At 38.0% G+C, this 20,023-nt stretch overlaps 1 protein-coding gene across 1 annotated transcript in view; it reads right to left on the bottom strand.

Moving 5' to 3' along the window:
* The window catches only part of PRKDC (protein kinase, DNA-activated, catalytic subunit), a 550,241-nt gene that overhangs the window by 285,683 nt on the left and 244,535 nt on the right, over window positions 1–20,023 (bottom strand). Inside the window, exons 41-46 of the mRNA XM_007949066.1 lie at window positions 13,549–13,756; window positions 12,404–12,582; window positions 5,861–6,029; window positions 5,020–5,085; window positions 3,880–3,952; window positions 2,563–2,708 (exon numbers count right to left, since the gene is read on the bottom strand). Coding sequence (XP_007947257.1) covers window positions 2,563–2,708; window positions 3,880–3,952; window positions 5,020–5,085; window positions 5,861–6,029; window positions 12,404–12,582; window positions 13,549–13,756 — 841 coding nt within the window. The remainder of the gene's footprint in view (window positions 1–2,562; window positions 2,709–3,879; window positions 3,953–5,019; window positions 5,086–5,860; window positions 6,030–12,403; window positions 12,583–13,548; window positions 13,757–20,023) is intronic.

Below are 20,023 nucleotides of genomic sequence, written 5' to 3'. Positions count from 1 at the left end.
GTTCAAACCCATCAGCCACTCCTCGGAAGGAAAGTTGGGCAATCCTAATTCTGTAGTGACACTGCCTTGGAAACCCAAGGAGGGGTCGCTATGAGTTGGGGCCGACTCGACGGCACATAACAACAACAACATATGCACAGGGAGATAGTTCAGGGGGCAGGAGTGCATGGAAGGATGGACACAGGGAAGAGGTTACTATCAGGAGGAAGTTTCAGGGGAGCTGTTGTGTGTGGTAAATTGTAGTCAATGTCATGAGACAACATGTGTGTGAACTGCTAAAGTGAATTTGTTCTGTAAACTTTCAACCAAATCTCTCTCTCTCTCTCTCTCGCACACACACACACACACACACAAAGTAAAATAAATAAATAAATAGATGGTTTAAAAACAAAAAACAAACAGACAAAAAAAAGTCAAGGAAAAGGTTCTATATGAAAGGAAATTTTCTTTGTTGGTTACCAGGGGTTGGAGGGGATGGGAAGGGGGCTAACACTGTTAGACAGGTAGAGACAAGTATTGATTTGGGTGAAGAGAAGGGCAACGTACAAAATGTAAGTGATCAACACAGTGGCACTGAGCAAGAGCAAGACATAGAGAGGTACATGGAAGGTATAGACAACAAAGAGGAACCCTTCTGCACATACAGTACTGCACTGTGTGTGAAGGCAAACATGGATATTTGGATAGACAGGCTCAACTATTAGGTATGTCTATGCAAGGGGGAGCTTGCCCAAGACCATGGATAGGGTTGGCAGATATGTTGCTAAAAGTGTTTTGCTATGTTCTATATGAATTCCTAGGTATATAGTACAGCTGACAAGGGACAAGCTTGTAGTCACTTCTTGGCCACAGCCAGCTACCCAGAGGGAATGAGTATTTGGACATGTGGGCTTGGGACCATAGTCACCCGGGACATCGAGCTCAACTGGCATAACATACTACACAAAAACATTGTTCCACATCCTATATTGGTGAGTAGCGACTGGGATCTTAAAAACTTGCAGGTGGTCATCTAGTTGCAACAATGGGACTCTCCTTGTCCAAAGCAAAGAAGAATGAAGAAAACCAGAGACTCATGGAAACAGTGAATCTAAACAATTGGTATACCATGTAATCCTCAGCCTGTACAACTATGAGACCAGAAGAACCAGATGGTACCTGGCTATGAATGTCAACACTCAGAGGGTAATCTATGTAGGAGATCCTGGATAAAGTGGGAGAACAATGTGGAACAAAACTCAAAATCATAAAAAAAAAAGAAAAACAAGGACCAGGTTTGCTAGTCTAATAGAGCCTGATGGAACAGAACCACTGAAATTATGGCTCCTAGTTGCCATTCAGGTCTGGAACTGAACCCACTCCTATGGCTTCCAGCCAAACAAAAAACAGGCATATGAGGTGAACACTTACACTAGGCAGCTACACTCCTTGGAGAGAATAATCATGGGAGAATAGAAGGGCTGTGTATACACAGGGACATAGCTCAGGGGGCAGGAGTTCATGGAGGGAAGGACACAAGGAGAAAGTTCTTCTGGGGAAGAACTGGGGGCAGAGCTATTGCACTGTGGTAAATTGTATCAATGTCATGAGACAAAGTGTATATGAGCTGCTGTATGGAAAGTAAATTTGCTCTGTAAACTTTCACCCAAATTACAATTAAAAAAAAAAAAAAAAGAATAGTGGAGAAAGAGCACACATAGGTGACCTAGTCCCACCTACAGTACCAGAGCAGTTTATTTCAAGGAAGATTGGCATGCTCTAAAGGAATGTCTGAGTAGGTATTTCTTTTGGGGACCTGATAGACATGCCATATATGATGAAAAAGGACTAAAGAAAGCACAAAGACTGAAAATCTGGTAGAGAGAACAAGAGTTATACAGACAGACAGACAGTTAGAGAGAAAATAAACAGATGTCAAGTCTTCTATTTTAAAGAAAGAGATTAATCAAAGCTAAAAATAAGTGTGAGAGACAGGTAAAACATGGTGAATGAGAATGTGAAAGTGACTATGCGAAGTGTCTGGGACCGAAAGAGAAAAAAAGACTAAATTCTGTTTCTAAAATAATCATCTCCGTCTTTGATGGAACGAACTATGCCTCAACACAAAGAAATAGTTTGGCTGTCATGTGTAAATGTGGCTATACTCAGGTATCTGAGTTTATGACATTACACAGTCTTTGCAATTTCTTCATTCTCTCCCGGAGTGCAACAGTTAACCAGCACAAGCATTTAGGTTTCCATAGGAGATATATTCTTGCTAGAAATCCTTAAATGGCATTCTGATTTAAAACACTAATCTCAGGAAGACTAGCTGAGAATCTGTCCTGTTGAGAGACACTTCCTTCCTGTGCTGATAAAATCAAGTTTCTGATTCTACATGACTAAAGGCAGATTTTAGATCTTGGCAAATATTCCAAATTAACACTACTCTTTGCGAACTGCCATTAGACCAAGAATTGGCTTCCCCTTATAACAATAAGGCATAGCTGTGACTCTTTTTTTTTTTAATTAAACGAACTTCAGCAATGTGAAATATTCCTTTAACTTGTGAAATGTAATCACCTGTCTCCGAAAATGACCAGTAGCTTTGAGGTCTTGGGTACTGTATGAATAACTCTGAACTCCAGTTGAAAAATCAAATTGGCTCATTTCCTCACTGAGGCTACTGTCTGACAAATACGACAAAGAAGATATGTAACGAGGACCACCTGAAATACAAAGAAAAAGGAAAAGAGTTTTTTCAAACCATAATTACTAAGAAATATATGTCTCTACATTCAAATTTTATTTAAACTAAGAATACTTTTAACATCAATCCTGTAATTTTCGAGCCATTATCCAGGCCAACAAAGCATAAAGAAAACAGGAGAAAGATCTCCCTTTGCTTTTGTCATCATCAAGGATTATCCTCTACTGTCATGGACAAAGACATTAAGTTAAACTAGGTCCAATATTTGTAACTTTTATGACAGAATTTCTCTTCATTTAAAATTCTAATGGTAGGCAATATTTTGACCATAAATTCTAACATATATGTGGAAAGAAATCCTATTAAGAAACAGCTAATGCAAAAGACGTTAGGGATGTAGAACACTGGTCTAAGACTGGGCAATCTACTTCTGTAGAGATACCGCCTTAGAAACGCAAGGAGGGGTTGAAACTGACTTGACGGTAGTGAGGTGTTTTTTTTTTTTTTTAATTAAGAATTGATGATAAAACCATAAAGACAACTTAAGCAAAAAACTGAAACAAATGGAAAACAGGGTGGTCAAGGAGAGCCTCTTGGAGAGTTTGACATTAAATAAATGTCATGAGTCTCGCTAATATCTGGGACTAAGATTATTATAGGCAGAGGGAACAACAAACACAAATGCAATGGGGCAAAAGCAGGTCTGGGTCAAGGATCAGCCAGGGCCAAAGGAGCTGGAGAGGAGTGAGCAAGAGAGTAATAAGGACAGGAGGCCAGAAAAGCAGTCAGCCAATGAGGAGGGCCTGGCAGCTTTGTGCCGAGGGAGGCAGAAACCATGATTAAGATTTCTATTTTAACCCAGATTTCTGAGTATATCTAAATAGTATACAAACATAATCCATATGCAAACAAACAGCTGTCAAGCTAATCTTTCTCTTGAATGGCTTGCATTTTTTAAAAAAGTGTAACATATCTGAGCCATCTGCCCACCTCATATCCTGCTTTGAGATCTTCTTAGGCAGTTAAGTTTAACTAATCACATTTGTTTGAAGATATAATTCCGATTACCATTTAAAAATGAAACTGTGTTCAAGCTCAATTTAATGTCTTGGGTTATTTAACATGCTTTCTACTTACATAAAAAAATATAAACCATTAGAACCTTGCTCGACATTTTGAAAATGTCTTACCTGAGTCCCCATTTGCTGCTTCCCTGGCTTCTTTCCTAATTTCAATGTACTTTTTCTTCCTTTCCATAGGGACCTATTAGGCAAAACATATGCACAATAAAAACCTTTTAAAAATCAGAGTCATATTTTTTTGTTTTAGTAACAATCTGGCAAAAGGAAAATAATTTTTAAATACAACTTTTACCAAATTTAAAAGGTTTCAACAATATGCACAAAAAACACATGTGAGTGGTCCTTACAAACATGTCCCCAGAGACCCACAGAGGCCTGAGGAAGCACACACCTCTTCTGGCTCTGGAACCAACAATGACTACATGGTGTGCCCACACCTAGTCCAGTATCTGTGCTAGACCTTTGAGCCTCAGTTTCCTCAATGTAAAGTTGTGGTATATCATACCACCTCACAGAGTTGTGGTAAGATTTATAATTAACATACACCAAGTGCCTGTATGCTAAGTAAATTAGTGTCATTATTTTTTTGTTTTTTAGTTCTTTGAACATAAGCTTAGAAAAAAATTCTTAGTCGTGTTCCAAAAGGGATTAAAGCAGGAAATACTATGAACCACTGAAGTGTGGTTTAGGGCAGTAGCCCTACATAAATGTAGAGAGAGAAGAGCTGAGCTCCAGGTTGGCCAGACTGTGGGCAGGAGCACTGGCTTCTGACCAAACTTCCACCTATTTTCATCAGACCAATTCCTCACCAAAAGCTGAAGATGGCAAGTCAAATTCATTATGTGTGCCATAGCAACTCCTCTACCCATTCTGTTCTTTCTGTTCACAGTACACTGCTATCTCTGAGTTACCATCAGGGCCCAAGCCAGGGTCTGTAACAGGAGGGACTCAACATATTGGACTGGGGGAATTTAATCAGAAACAACTTCTAGGACAAGTCTCAAATATTCTTTTATTTGGGATTTGTTTTCTTGTAAAGGTCAAGAGTGGGAAACATCAGGTTCTAAGGAATGTGGTTGTAGCTATCCGAGATTTTACCTAAGAGCTAACTAATGAAACTGTCAAGTTCTGTAGTTCAAAGGAGACTTAAATAGTAGCAATTTAATATGTTCAATATAATGTATGCTTCATTCTACAATGACGTGATAAATATTTTTAGTTAAGGAACCATGGAAAATTTTCACTCACCTCAACTTCTACAGGAAATGTATAGCAGTGATTCAGGTCTATCAGATTTTCAAAAATAAGCAAGTTCTGTGAATATAAAGAATCATATAAAAATATCTCAGTGGGAGCAAACTTAATATTGATGCTACTATAGAATTATTGCTACTTAGTAACAGAGAAGCACTTCAGCTTTATATATTGTTGTTGTAATATGCCGTCAAGTCAGACCCGACTCATAGCGACCCCTCCTTGGGTTTCCAAGGCATTATCGCTACGGAAGTAGATTGCCCCATCTTCCTTCTGAAGAGTGGCTGGTGGGTTTAACCTGTCAGCCTTCTGGTTAGCAGTCAGGTGCCCTAGGCACTATGCTACGGGAGCTCCCAGGTTTGTATATATATATATATGTATATGTATATGTATATGTATGTATATATTTGGAGCCCTGGTGGCACAATGGTTAAGCACTTGGCTGCTAAGTGAAATGTTGGTGGTTTGAACCCAACAGCCACCCTGTAAGCAAAAGATCTGGCAATTTACTTCCATAAAGATTAAAGCCTGGGAAACCCTATGGGGCAGTTCTACTCTGTCCTATATGGTGATTAAAAACTAAAAAACTCACTGCCATCGAGTTGACTTGACTCATAGCGACCCCTCCTTGAGTTTCCAAGGCAGTATCTCTACAGAAGTAGATTGTACAATCTTTCTTCTGAGGAGTGGCTGGTCAGTCATTATGAGTTGGAATTGACTTGATGGTACACAAAAATATCCATCTATATATAACATAACTTTAATTGGTATAATCTATACCAATTTCTCAAATCCTACAGTGACAGCAATAGTGAACAACTTAGGAGAGGCCTACCTTTTCTGGTTTTTCACTGAACAGAAAACCTTGGTAGAATTTTAATTCACTGAAGACACAGCAAATAACAGAAATGGCACAATTGTATGCAGCACAATGATAAAGCCTTCTTCTTTCCAGTAACTGATTCTCCCCTGCCATGTTCTCTGTAAATGCATCATAGCACAATCTGCAAAGCAGATTCAGGATAAAAATTAATTTACATAATGTGGAACCCACTGTTTAAGCCTAACACCCCCAGAGAAGAGAATCTCATCCTGACCACACAAACTGAGAGTCAGATCTGTGCCACACACTGAATAATGGGTACTGGGAATGTAGGTGAGCCCACTACCATGTCTATTCACCTTGTTGTGGCAAAGGCAGTGATCATGAGGTGAAGTGCAGGAACAGTAACAAGTAAGTTGATACAAAAAGGAAGGGCAGTAGCCTGATCTAAGGAGCCAAGAAGAGGAAGATTTCAGGAGAAAACATCAGAGCTAAATCTTGTGTTGTAAATCAGTAAAAGGAAACATGGTATGAGGACATTATAAGCAGAGAGAAGAGTGTCGCAGTAACAAAGCAGTACCAGAAACTGGAGTGCGAGGGTGTTAACTACCAGGTGCACAATGGCAAGCACATCCCATTAGGCAGTGAGGAAAAGAAGAGAGGTGAGTCCTTGGAAGACTCTTGGATTTAATCCTGAGGAAAGGAAGACAGCCACCCCCATTTCCCTTTATAAACAGTTTGCCACCTCCTAGTGCTAGAAGACAAAGTGTCAGAGAAGGATGTTCAGCAGCAAGATTAAGACAGTCAGGTTTGCATTATAGGCATTTGATACTTTTCACAGCAATGAGGACAAAGCAAGGGGGCTACAGAACAAGGAGGACAGCTATGATGGAGGGTACTACCATGGTTTACCAGAGATCACAGAGGCTGCAAGGAGGCTGTGTATATGGAGTAAGCATGCTAGAGGCAATCAAGAAATGCAGAGATGACACCGGCCAGATGTGGAGACTGATGGGACATGTACAAAGCCTAGAAAGATAAGGCTGAAGGAAGAATAAAGTAAGACTCTGAGGCCTCTTGTTTATGAAAATAAGGGGGGGGGGGACACAATGCACTGAGATAGTAAAATAAGGATGAGGGGAAGAAGTGAATGATATTTGTTTGGATATGCAAAATGAGACATGGTAATAATAATGTCTTTGTCTAATATCTACTAGGAGGAAAATTTCATTAGAGAGCTAGTTTTAGAGAAAATAATTAAATTACTTTGTGTTCTATGGAATGCCCATTAAAACTCAATACTCCTTTTATTTCAAATTGAAGTAAAAAATAAAATACATTAAATCTCCTCTTACTGTAAATCATCAGGAGCTCTGGTAGCATAGTGTCTAAGGCACTTGACTACTAACCAGAAGGCTGGCAGTTCAAACCCACCAGCCACTCCTCGGAAGGAAGGTTGGGCAATCTACTTCCATAGTGATACCACCTTGGAAATCCAAGGAGAGGTGGCTGTGAGTCGTTTGGGTTGACTCAACGGCACATAACGACAACAGCAACTGTAAATCATATAACTAAAAATACATTGAGCTATTCAGGGTAAAAACTGGTTTAAAAAAGAAAAAGCAGCAGCAAAAGAAAAAGTTTTAGTCATTATAAAAATATGAGTTGGTATAAAACATATGATGCTCAATGATAGGCTAATTGAAGTCCATTTTAGTAGTTTCTAAGCAAGAAGTGCTATAATTGTAGCACTATTCACACTAGGGAGCTCTGGTAGCACAGTGCCTAACGCACTTGACTGCTAACCACAAGGCTGGTGGTTCAAACTCACCAGCCACTCCTTGGAAGGAAGGTTGGGCAATCTACTTCCATAGTGATACTGCCTCAGAAACCCAAGGAGGGGTTCACTATGAGTCGGGTCCGACTCTACGGTACTTAACAACAACAAACAACATTCACACTAGCCAAAGGTGGAAACAAGTACCCACAAACAGATGTGCTATATACCCAAACAATAGAATACCACCCAGACCTAAAGAAAAATGAAATTCTGATACATGCTACAACATGGATGAACCTTGGAAATGTGTGGAGTGAAAGAAGTCAGCCATAAAAAGACAAATAGTATATGCTCCCATTTATATGAAATATCTAAAATAGGCTATTATATATAGACAATAGTTTATTAGTGGTTACTAAGGGCAACAACAAACAACAACAAGGGCAGGTGGGAAGGAAAAAGCAGAAGTTACTGCTTAAAGGATATCGTGTTTCTGTTAAAGGTGATGAAAAAATTGGAAACAGATAGCAGCAATGGTTGCAAATTATGGTGAACACAATTAATGTCTGGATTACCTGCATAAAAATGGCTGAAACGTCAAATATTTTGTTACATATTTTTACAATATAAAAAAGGAAAAAAACTATAGAAGTTCAGTATTCAAATAAAACATTTATTCACATTATATAAAGATAAAATTATGTTCATCAAAAATATTAATCATTCAGCCAAATAACTGATTGACTTATAAAATAAATAATATCACCCATGATTAATTGCTCTCTTAAACAATTAATTATATGATCCCAAATGGTCAACATTTACTCAAAAGCCAAGATGAGATGGCAAGGAGGGGAAAGAAAGCTAAATCAATGAAAAGAGAAGAAACAGAATGGAAATAATGAGAATGTTGACACACTGCAAAAACTGTAACCAATGGCATGAGATAATCTGTACAAAAATTGTTAAATGTGAATCTAATTTTCTGTGTAAACTTTCACCTAAAACACAAGAAAATATTATTTCTGAAAAGAGAAAGAGGAAGCAGTGTGACCCAATTAGGAAATTATGACATCTGCCTAAGAGTGAAGGGCATGCTAAGTCAGTTGAAAGAGAAAAAAAGGGCAGATTTAAGAGATGCTATAAAGCAAACTGGGAGCTCTGATAGCATAGTGGCTAAGACACTTGCCTGCTAACCAGACGGCTGGCGGTTCAAACCCACCAGCCACTCCTCGGAAGGAAGGTTGGGCAATCCTACTTCCATAGTGATACTGCCTCGGAAACCCAAGGAGGGGTCGCTATGAGTTAGGGCCGACTCGACGGCACATAACAACAACAACAACAAATAAAGCAAACTAAAACCCTAGAAACTAATCAGATGCAGGAAGGGGGAAGAAACTGAAATCAAGATTGACTGAGATGCTAGCTATGGATTTCTTGCTTAATGTTGATCATAAAAAAAAAAAAAAAAAAATTTATGAACTAACAAAAATACCTAGGACAATTGCCTGGTTTGGTTACTCAGGACTCAAATCCAGGTCTTGCTAATATCAAAGTCCTTGCTCTACAGTAGTCAAGAGTAGAAGCTCTGGGTTAAATAGAGGCTAATCTGGAGGCAAATGCAAATGAGTTATGATATTGCCAGTGGCTTAATACTATTGTTCTAACAAACTGTTCCAACTGGATGATCCCTGAAGATGAAGCAGCTTAAAGGAAGGCCAATGGTGAGAGGATCCTCTTCCCAGCCTTCTACAAGTGTAGCCAGCTTATCTCTAGCTCGGCTAAGACTCAGAATCTACTGTAAACCCCTTTGCAAAGAGCCTTTTCTTTGATGTTTTAATTTCAAGAGCTTTTCTCCAGAATTAGCATGTTAACTGTAATCTTTGGGGGGGGGGCGGCATTTCCATGAGTCCAGCTGCAGAAGATATTGGTAACTTTGGATCCTGACTTGGGTTAAGCATTTGCAATATCTATGACTTTTATGAGATACATAAAGTAAGTATCATCAGAAAAAGAAAATATTTTCCCTGCGCCTGTCTAATGAAGAAAAGAATTTGAGTCAAATCTTTTTGGTATGGCTTCTCGTATTTTGGACCAAAGGTATACAATCAACTCAGTAGCTTATTACAAAGATCTTGGGAACTAACAATATTAGTAACATTAAAAAAAAAAAAAAAAAAAAAGGCTTCTTTAAAAAAATATATTAACAAATCAAATATAATCTATTGAAGTAAATCTGATACATCTATATCAACACAGCAGTGGCAGCTTCCAGCAAGGTCCAGTACAGCCTGGGGTACCGCACAGCACAGAGTTGAGGGTGGCAGTCACTATGGTAGAGGAGGTGTCACTGAAATAGATTCTGCAGCTCTCATTTGACAGTGGATAACTAGAGGCCTGACTGAGTCTCATGATGAATACAACAAAAAATGCTGGAGGAAAACACCATAATAGTACATACAACATTTTAAAATGTACATTAGTAAAGAATACTTGGAGCCCAAAATTAAGTGAAAGAGAAAACTCTTAAGAGAGAAGCAGAGTTCTGAAACCAGCTTTGAGGTTATTTGCTCAGCATTGTTTATGGCCTCAAGGGACTGGGAAAATAGAAGACAAAACTCAGAGCCTAAGATGGGGAGTCTACGAAGCCTCCTACCCCAACCTCATAAAGCTGAAACTTCAAAGGGCAACATTCTATGTAAGGGTGAACCGACAGTAAGCTCACTCTCAGGTGACTGCAATGAGAATGGTGTCAAGCTCTCATGCTGAAAGATGACAGACAATGTGGTTGCGCTTTGAGAATTCACAGTGACCCTCATGTGGCTTTGTTGCTTGAATTCATACTTCTTGGTTGATCCAAGAAGTTTTAAGTCAAGCATTTAGTTTAGAGCCCCCAACTGTCTAGAAGAAATAAACATAAATCTTCTCTGGAAGAGTCTACAATTAACACCAAGACCAAAATTAAACTCACTGCCACTCAATCGATTGCAACTCAGTAACCACCAGTGGATTTCCAAGGCTATAAATCTTTACAGAAGCAGACTGCCTCATCTTTCTTCCATTGAGTGGCTAGTACGTTCAAACTGCCAACCTTCTTATTAGCAGCCAAATGCTTAACCACTACACTACCAGAACGCCTTAGCTTTACACAGACTTCAGATAATTCTTACAGATAAAGTTCCAAGAAATTTGCTACATGATCAAAATTTACTGAAGAAGCAAGGGAAAACCATGAAGAGAAGCCAGTGGAAAGAGTGGATAACAAAATTAGACCTCTCATGGATTTCAGATATAAGAATTACCAGACAGAGAATATCAGCTAAGTAGCTATAGTATATTTAAAGATTAAAAGAAAGCACAGGAAGTAGGAGTAAAGGCCAAGAGACCATGAAAGTGACTACACAGACTAGAAAAACAAATAAAGCTTCTTAGAATGAAAAATGCAACAAAAATGAAAAAGTCAGTGGAAAGCTTTACTTAGTACATTGGAAATGCCGAAGAGATATGTAGTCAAGTTTGTGGTGGGGTAGAAAAATTTGTCCAGAATGCAGCACAGAGAGGAAAAAAAACAAAAGATAGAAAATGTGAAAAGTTAAGAGAGATGGAAGATAGAATGAGAAATTCTAACATTTTTCTAGTTGGAATTCACACACTTGTACACACACACACATGCAAATGTGTGTAGTCTCTGCATTAGAAGCCTTATCTGATGAGGAACAAATGGTTGAGAATATTATAAGACTATGCAAAATATCATTACATAGAAGCCCAGCGAATCTCAGAATCTATCAAAATAAATGATAGATGCATTAACAGGAAAGTACAAAACTCAAGGCAGAAAGAATTCAAAAGCACCCGGATAAAAAAGATACATTAAAGTAAACCCAATACGACAAAGGGGTTAACTCATCAATAGCAGTGATTGAAGCCAAGATGGTAATGATATCATCAATGAGCTGAATGAAAATAACCATGATCGCAGAATCTTATACTCAGCAAAATGTTTTTCAAAAAGGCGAGTATATTTCTTAGACATAGACACCTTGTGGGATTGAATTTCTGGGTTTGAAGGATTAGGACCATACTCTCACGGGACATTTCAGTCAGTCTTCTGGCATAATATAGTTCATAAAGTTATATTCTACATCCTAGTTTGGTGAGTAGTGTTGTCTGGGGTCTTAAAAGTTTGCAGGCAGCCATCTAAGATAAAAACTATTGGAAAAACTAGTCTACAAGATAACCAGTCTGCATGAACTATGGCATCTACCCTAAGACCAGAAGAACTAGATAGTGCCTGCACACCACTACTGACTGTTCTAATAAGGGCCACAATAGATGGACCCTGATAGAATGGGAGAAGAATGTGGAACAGAACTTCAGAGTCCTAAAAAAAACAAAAAAACAGACCTGCTGGACTGATTGAGACTGGAGAACTCTGAGACCTGAGACTACTGCCCTGAGATACTCTTAAACCTTGAACCCAAACTAATCCCTGACATGACCCTGTAGCTAATAACAAAGTGGCTTGAAAAGCAATGACTATCACCTATACTGTTTTTGGTATTTGCATCCCAGACTGCTAATGTGGTTGTCTTTTCATTTGTTTACTGACCATCTCCATTTTTACTTTAGGGCTGTTTTTTTCTTTCTACCTCATATTCTTGTTTGGAAATAGTTTCTTTCAATTTGTTTTTACACTTTGGAATATCCTATGATAGCTGTTTAATATTAAAGATACTCTTCTACCCTGAAAAAAAAAATAAGTAAAATCTTACTTAATAAGTGTCTTTGTAAGTTCATTTCCTTCTGTATTACAAGAGCCATGGAAAACTTGATTGATTTTTGACTCCTTAGAGTGAACATCATCTCTTGGAAGACGAGAATACATCATATCTAGCATCTTAAAATAGCCCATCTTCTTGGTGATTTGAGTATCAAAAGTAGATTCATTTAGCTAAAAAAAGTCACAAATAATTATTTCACCTTATAAAACAAGACAAATATTTTGTGAAATATTTCAAATTTAATATTTAATGCCTTTTAGAAATAAAATAATTTTAACAATCAAAAGATATAAAATCAGTTCAACAGGAAATAGGCAATTATCCAGGGTCAAAGGTGGACAGAAGCCTTGATGGGCTAAACTGGGTAAGTGAGCAGCAGGAAATAGCGTACAATGTTCAAATAGTGAGCCTAAACCAAAGGTATGCATATAAGACCTTTTGTACAAAATCTTATTAAAATAACAGCATCAGCGGATAAAAATTAACATATTAGAAAACAACACTGTCAACTATTTTGTGGTCTACATTAACAGATGTGTCATTTGACTAATATGTTCTTTCCCAAAGGTTTTTGTGACAGGTTGAAAAGATGTCCATGTCCTAAAACCTGGAACCTGTGACTATTGCCTTATATGGCACAAAAAAAAACTTTATATATTTGATTAAGGATCTTGAGATAGGGGGATTGTAGCCACATGTCACCTTATAAGAGAAAGAGACAGATATTAGACACAAAAGGAGTAGACACTGTGATAGTAGAGGCCAAAACTGGATTGATGCAACCACAAGCCAAGGAATGCTGTCAGCCACCTTAAGTTCAAAAAGGCAAGGAATTAATTCTCTATGAGAATTTCTGAAGCAAGTGTGGTCCTAGCAACACCACGACTTTGGCAGAGTGAAACGATTCTCTGACTTCTGGCCTCCAAGACTGTGAGAAAATAAATTTGTTTTAGGGCACCAACGTTGTGGTGATGTTTTAAAGCCATTTCAAGAAGTAATACAGATCCCATGTAGCTTATAGTTATAAAAATTTAGAGGTAATACTCCTTGATCAGTACAGATGAATATGCAGCAATCTCTAATAATGTTAGCCAAGGAAATTTTTCAATTATTATTTAATAATAAAGATTGGATACCTTTATAAATCTGGACTTCAACACATCAATGGCATCCACCACAATTTTGCTAAAAAATTCTCTCAAAGCATTCAGAGTACAGTGCCACAGCAGAGTGAGGAGAGAGCGATCTACAAATGCCTGGCGTGTGGTATTTGAAAGTAGGTCATCCCTCCCAAACATTCTGTATACAGTTTCCAGAAGTTCTAATTGTGTTGTACATGAACTCCTAAGAAAAAAAGAAAAAAGTACATGAATATTTATGCTTTGAACAAAATGTTTTATGAGTTCATAGTATGTAACAGGCAAAGTGACTTCTAGCAATTATCAATTACAAAAATAACTTTAAAGATTAGATATACAAACACCATAAAATACAAAACTATTTGTAGACAATACACATTATCTTAGTTATCCCTAGAAATCTTCTCACTAAATTTAGGTATTAGGAAGAATTTTGTTCATTTACTCAAATCTGGTCTTGCTTAGCGAACATCTGGAAAGTTCCCTAAGTTTCAGGCATAAGGACGACCAACTTTCCAGGACTTGAAAATCATGCATTGTGATTTAAAACCCCTAGTCTCTTCTTAGTAATGAATCATTATTCCCATTGCTTATAAAGAGAAGCATCTAACTTGTCCTTTACGTTCTCATCTATAAATCTCCAAGTTAAGAAGGCAAAGGCAGTTTTCTAACCTGTAAAAGAAGAGGGCTAGGATTAGAAGATCTTTAAACTCCTTTCCAGTTCTAAAATTCTGAGTCTGTGTTGGAATCAGATAGATATTAAACACGACAAAATACTAGATTCAGAAAGTAATTCAGTCATAAAATTTAAGATTCCAGGACATTACTAGATGTTACACAGGTTTTATAATATTCATTTGGGCACTATCCTAGATTTAAATTCTCTTGAGGGGCTTTCAGCTAGCAAGCAGAGTAGAGATGTATATGGGCTTCAGCCCAAGGACATTCAATTCTTGTAATATCAGTGCTGAAAGAAGAAAGAGAAGAAACAAAAGAATAATTTGTTATGTTTCCTCTTTTTTTTTTTTTATTATACATAAGAGATGATTTACTGAAAATGCAAGTGCTGAAGGGGCAAGGAGGCCGCAATCTTCTGACCTCCTCTAATCCCACAAGAAGACAGGATCACCATCAGTAGCCCAAGGCCTATTTCTGCAAGGCCAGACATGCTGCCTCTCTCCAGCCCGTTTACCAACCATTCCTCCACCAGCATCCACCACCTCTCTCCATTGGGTTCGATAATGTGCTACAGTGGCCACACAGAACTCACAGATTAGGGGTTTATTAGGGAAGCAACATGCTACAATTCAAGTTCAGGAACACACTTAGTCTCTCTCAGCCCACCCATCTCTCAGCTGACAGTCTCTCTCAGTCTCTCCTAGGAGTGCATGTCTCTCGGTGTCTCTCCCACTAATGCATGTCTCTTGAGGTCTCTCTCACCAGTGCATGGTTCTTGCATCTCACTCAGCAAAATGCCTGTCTCGTGCATCTCTCAGTCAGCAGTGAGAGAGTCCTTCTGCCTCTAGAAAGGTTCCTTTTGAGCCTGGCAGAGTGGCCAGACTAACCAATCCCAACATCAGAATTCTAAACACCTGAGAAAGAGTGAACTTCCCAGAAGATTGCTTCATGCAACAGAAATACCCCAGGTGGATAATGTTAACAATCAGGAGCTACTCAGTTGCACACAGGCAAATTCCACCACAGAGTTTACAAACTTATGGCTAGAAAAGCTGTACCAGGTAATTTACTACACCATAGCAAGTGAATATTAAATATTTGAAAATATGTTGTTTCACTCATAATAAAATAAAGACAAATTGAAGTAACACTGAGCTGCCATCTCTCACCTGAAAACACAAAAATTCCAAATATTTGGCAATACTCTGTTGGCAAGACAGTAGTGCCATAAAAACAAACAAAAACACTCACTCCCATCGAGTCACATCTGACTCATAGGGACCCCTCCTTGGGTTTCTGAGGCAGTATCACTATGGAAGTAGATTGCCCAACCTTCCTTACTAGGAATGGCTGGTGGGTTTGAACCAAGAGCCTACTGGTTAGCAGTTAAATACCTTAGGTACTATGCTACCAGAGCTATAGACACTTTCATATACTGCCGGTGGGAAAGCAAATAATACAGCATCAAAGGAAAATATCTAGCAAAATTAAAAATTCCTTTATCTTTTGATCCACTTTTAGAAATAAACACTCACCGAAAACACAACAAAAAAATAAAGCTAATTGGTGGTGGTGGCGGCTGAACAACAAGATTAATATAATTGTACCTGTGAAAATAATTGAATTAGCAAATGTTGTATTATATATATTTTTACAGCTGCCATTGATTCCAACTCATAGACAACTCCAAGACAGAAAAGAACTTGTCGATAAGGCAGTAACTGTTACATAAGCAGATCACCAGGTCTTTCTCCTGCAGAACAGCTGATGGGTTCACAATGCTGACTTTTGGTTAGCAGTACAGCACTTTTACCACTGTGCCACCAGTGTTCCTTCTTACAGAAGGTTGTTGTTGTTTTTGCTATGTGCCATCGAGTCAGACCCGACTCATAGCGACCCCTTCTTGGGTTTCCAAGGCAGTATCACTACGAAAGTAGATTGCCCCATCTTCCTTCCGGGGAGTGGCTGCTGGGTTTAAATCGCCAGCCTTCTGGTTAGCAGTTAAAGCCTAGAAATTTCTTTGGGGTAGTTTACTCTCATATGGGGTCTTTATGAGTTGGAATCCATGCAAGAACATACAACAACAACACATGAAAATTCAATTATTAACTTTTTGAGGAAAACTCGCAAACTGTTTTCCATAGCAGACATACCATTTTACATTCCCACCAACAACACAAGAGGGTTTCAATTACTCTCCATCGTCACCAACACATAAGAGTTTTTACTTTTCTGATAATATCCAACCAAGTGGGCACAGATAGTATCTCATTGTAGTGAAGACTTGCATTTCCCTAGTCATTAAGGATACTAAGTATCTTTTCATGTGCTCATTGGCCTTTTTTATATCTTTGGAGAAATGTCTCTTAAATCATTTGGCCATTTTACAACTGGGTTATCTATTTTTGTGGCTAAGTTGCTGTTCTTTATATAATTAAAGCCTTATCAGAGTACATGTAGAAACTGTTGAACTGGTGTATGTTTTGTGTGTATCTTCTCAAAAACAACAAAGTAATTAAAAGTATATTTTTAAAAAAAGAAGTTAAGAGATATTATTTTAAAACATCCCAGAAAAAAAAAAAAAAGCCCTGGCTCAGAGAGCTTCACTAGAAAATTCTACCGAACATTCAGAAAAGAGCTGATGCCAATTCTTCACAAACTATTTCAAAACATATAATCTGAAGGAATACTCCCTACTTCATTGTATGCATCAAGCAAAACCCTAATACCAAAGCCAGGCAAAGACATAAAGAAAAATTCTTTTTTTTTAAGAAGTGAAACAAATATTTATTTGTTTAATAAATAATAAATATATTTAGTGCATTTTATTGAAATATAATTTATGTACAGTGAAATACACAAAACTAAAGTAACATAGATCAATGGTTTTTTTGTTTTTTTTTTTTTTTTGCAGTGTTCCTTCCCCTCCCCTCCAACCCCTGGCAACCAACAAAGACAATGTCCCTCCAAATATAAAACTTTCCTTGACCCTCCACAACAATGAAGTAATATATTTCTCCTTCTGTGATTGACCTATTTCACTCAGCATAATGTCCTCCAAATTCATGCATATTATGTGGTGTTTTGCAGACTCTACATTACTCTTCAGTGCTGCATAGCATTTAGTATGTGTATATACCATAGTTTGGTCATCCACTCTTCCGCTGATGGGCACGTAGGTTGTTTCCATCTTTTTGTTATTGTAAATAGTGCTGTGATGAACATGAGTGTGCATGTAACTGTTCCTATCATGGCTCTAACGTCTCTAGTATATATACCTAGTAATGGAATTGCTGGGTCAAATGGTATCTCCAATTCCAACTTTCTAAGGAATCACCATATTGCTTTCCACAGTGGTTGTGTCATTTCACAGTCACACAAGCAGTGTATGAGAGTCCCAATCTCTCCACATCCCCACCAGCATTTGTTATTTTCGATCTCAAAGAACCTTGCCATCAGTACTGGGGTGAGATGGTATATCTCATTGTTGTTTTGATTTACATCTCTCTGATGGGCAATGATTTTGATTATCTTTTCATGTGTTAGCTGACCACCTGAACATCCTACTTGGTGAAGTGTCTATTCGTGTATTCTGCCCAATTTTTCAATTGGATTGTTAATTCCTTTGGTGTGGAACCATTGCAGTTTTCCATCAATCTTAGAGTAAGTCCCTTGCCATATATAATTATCAGCAAATACGAATTTGTTGCTGTCATTTTCATTCTGTGCTTTTTCATTGTGTTGATTTCTTTGTTAATATATAATTAATTTTCTATGCTGAGCTCATTTTGTTTATGAATCATGTTATCACTTCCTTCATTGCTATTGTTTTAGTATTTGCTGCATATTTATGCTGGTCCTCTTTTGCATTTTGATGTAAAGGTTTATCATTTCTCTCAGAGATTACCCTGTGATTTATAGCTTTCTTCCCAAGTTTAGAACAGTCCGTTCTATCTTGTAGTTGTCTTGACTTCCCTACCATCTAGAAATTCTGTAACGACACAAATTTTTTTCCTTCTTTTTGTTTTGTAGTTGTCCTCATTTGTCGGTTAGTGTCTCTAGTTCCCTGTTTACAATCTTGTAGGCTCATTTACTTTGGACACTTCCATAGCTGGGTTGGTTTCTGGGTTATATCATCATGTGTGTTAATGGTCAGTTGTTGCTTCTCTGTCCAAAGAGCTCCCTTTAGTATCTCTTGTAAGATTGATCTGGTTTTAACAAATTGCCTTAATTTCTGCTTATAAGGAAATATCCTGATTTCACCATCATATTTAAGGGACAATTTTGCTGGATACATAATTCTTGGTTGGAAATTTTTCTCTTTCTTTGTTTTATATATACCATCCCACTGTCTTCTCGCCTACATGGTTTCTGTCGAAAAATCCAAGCTTAGTCTTATGGTTGCCCCTTGCATGTAACTTTTGGTTTTTCCCATGCTGCTCTCAAAATCAAACCAAAAGGGAAGAACACGCGTGGCATTTCTCAAGCTGAAAGAATTGAGGAAAAACTTTAAGCTGCAATAACGAAAGATTCTAAGGGCAAAACATTGAATGATGCAAGGAACATGAAAAGAAGATGGAACGAATACACAGAGTCACTCTACCAAAAAGAACTGGTCAATCTTCATCCATTTCAGGAGGTGGGATATGATCTAGAACCAATGGTACTGAAGGAGGAAGTCGAAGCTGCAATGAAGGAAATGGCAAAGAACAAGGCTCCAGGAATTGACGAAATACCCACTGAGATATTTCAACAAACGGATGCCGCACTGGAGGCACTCACTCGGTTATTCCAACAGATTTAGAAGACAGCTACCTGGCCAACTGACTGGAAGAGATCCATAATTGTACTCATTCCAAAGAAAGGTGATCCCATAGAATGTAGAAATTATAGAACAATATCATTAATATCACATGCAACAAAGATCTTACTAAAAATAATTCAATAATGGTTGCAGCAGTATATTGGTACAGAACTTCCAGAGGTGCAAGCTGGATTTACAAGAGGACGTGGAACAAGGGATATCATAGCTGCTGTCAGATGGATCTTGGCTCAAGACAAAGAATACCAGAAAGATGTTTACTTGTGTTTTATTGACTATGCAAAGGCATTTGATAGTATGGATCATGAAAAATTATGGATAACATTGAGAAGAATGAGAATTCCCGAACACTTGATTGTACTCATGAGGAACCTGGAGTTCCTTGACCAGGAGGCTGTCACTCGAATGGAACAAGGGGACAATACGTGGTTTAAAATCAGGAAGGGAGTGCGTCAGGGTTATAACCTTTCGCCATACTTACTCAATCTATATGCTGAACAAATAATCCAAGAAGCTGGACTATATGAAGAAAGACGTGGCACCAAGTTTGGAGAAGAATCTAGGTACAGGATCATATCATCTGCAAATAGGGATAGTTTGACTTCTTCCTTACCAATTTGGATGCCTTTGATTTCCCTTTCTTGCCTTATGGCCCTGGCTAGGACTTCCAGTACAATGTTGAATATAAGTGGTTATAGCGGGCATCTTTGTCTGGTTCCTGTTCTCAAGAAGAATGCTTTCAGTCTTTTTCCGTTGAGAATAATGTTGGCTATTGGTTTTGCATAGATGCCCTTTATTATGTTGAGGAATGTCGCTTTTATTCCTATTTTGCTGAGAGTTTTGATCAACAATGGGTGTTGGATTTTATCAAATGCCTTTTCTGTATCAATTGATATGATCATGTGGTTCTTCTCCTTTGTTTTATTTATGTGGCGGATGACGTTGATTGTTTTTCTAATGCTGAACCATCCT

Source organism: Orycteropus afer, unplaced genomic scaffold (genome assembly GCF_000298275.1).
Source record: "Orycteropus afer afer isolate SDZICR_OR568_19922 unplaced genomic scaffold, OryAfe1.0 scaffold00236, whole genome shotgun sequence".
Taxonomy (NCBI): Eukaryota; Metazoa; Chordata; class Mammalia; order Tubulidentata; family Orycteropodidae; genus Orycteropus; species Orycteropus afer.
Note: the sequence above shows the minus strand (reverse complement) of the source record. Positions and strands in the feature narration are given on the sequence as shown.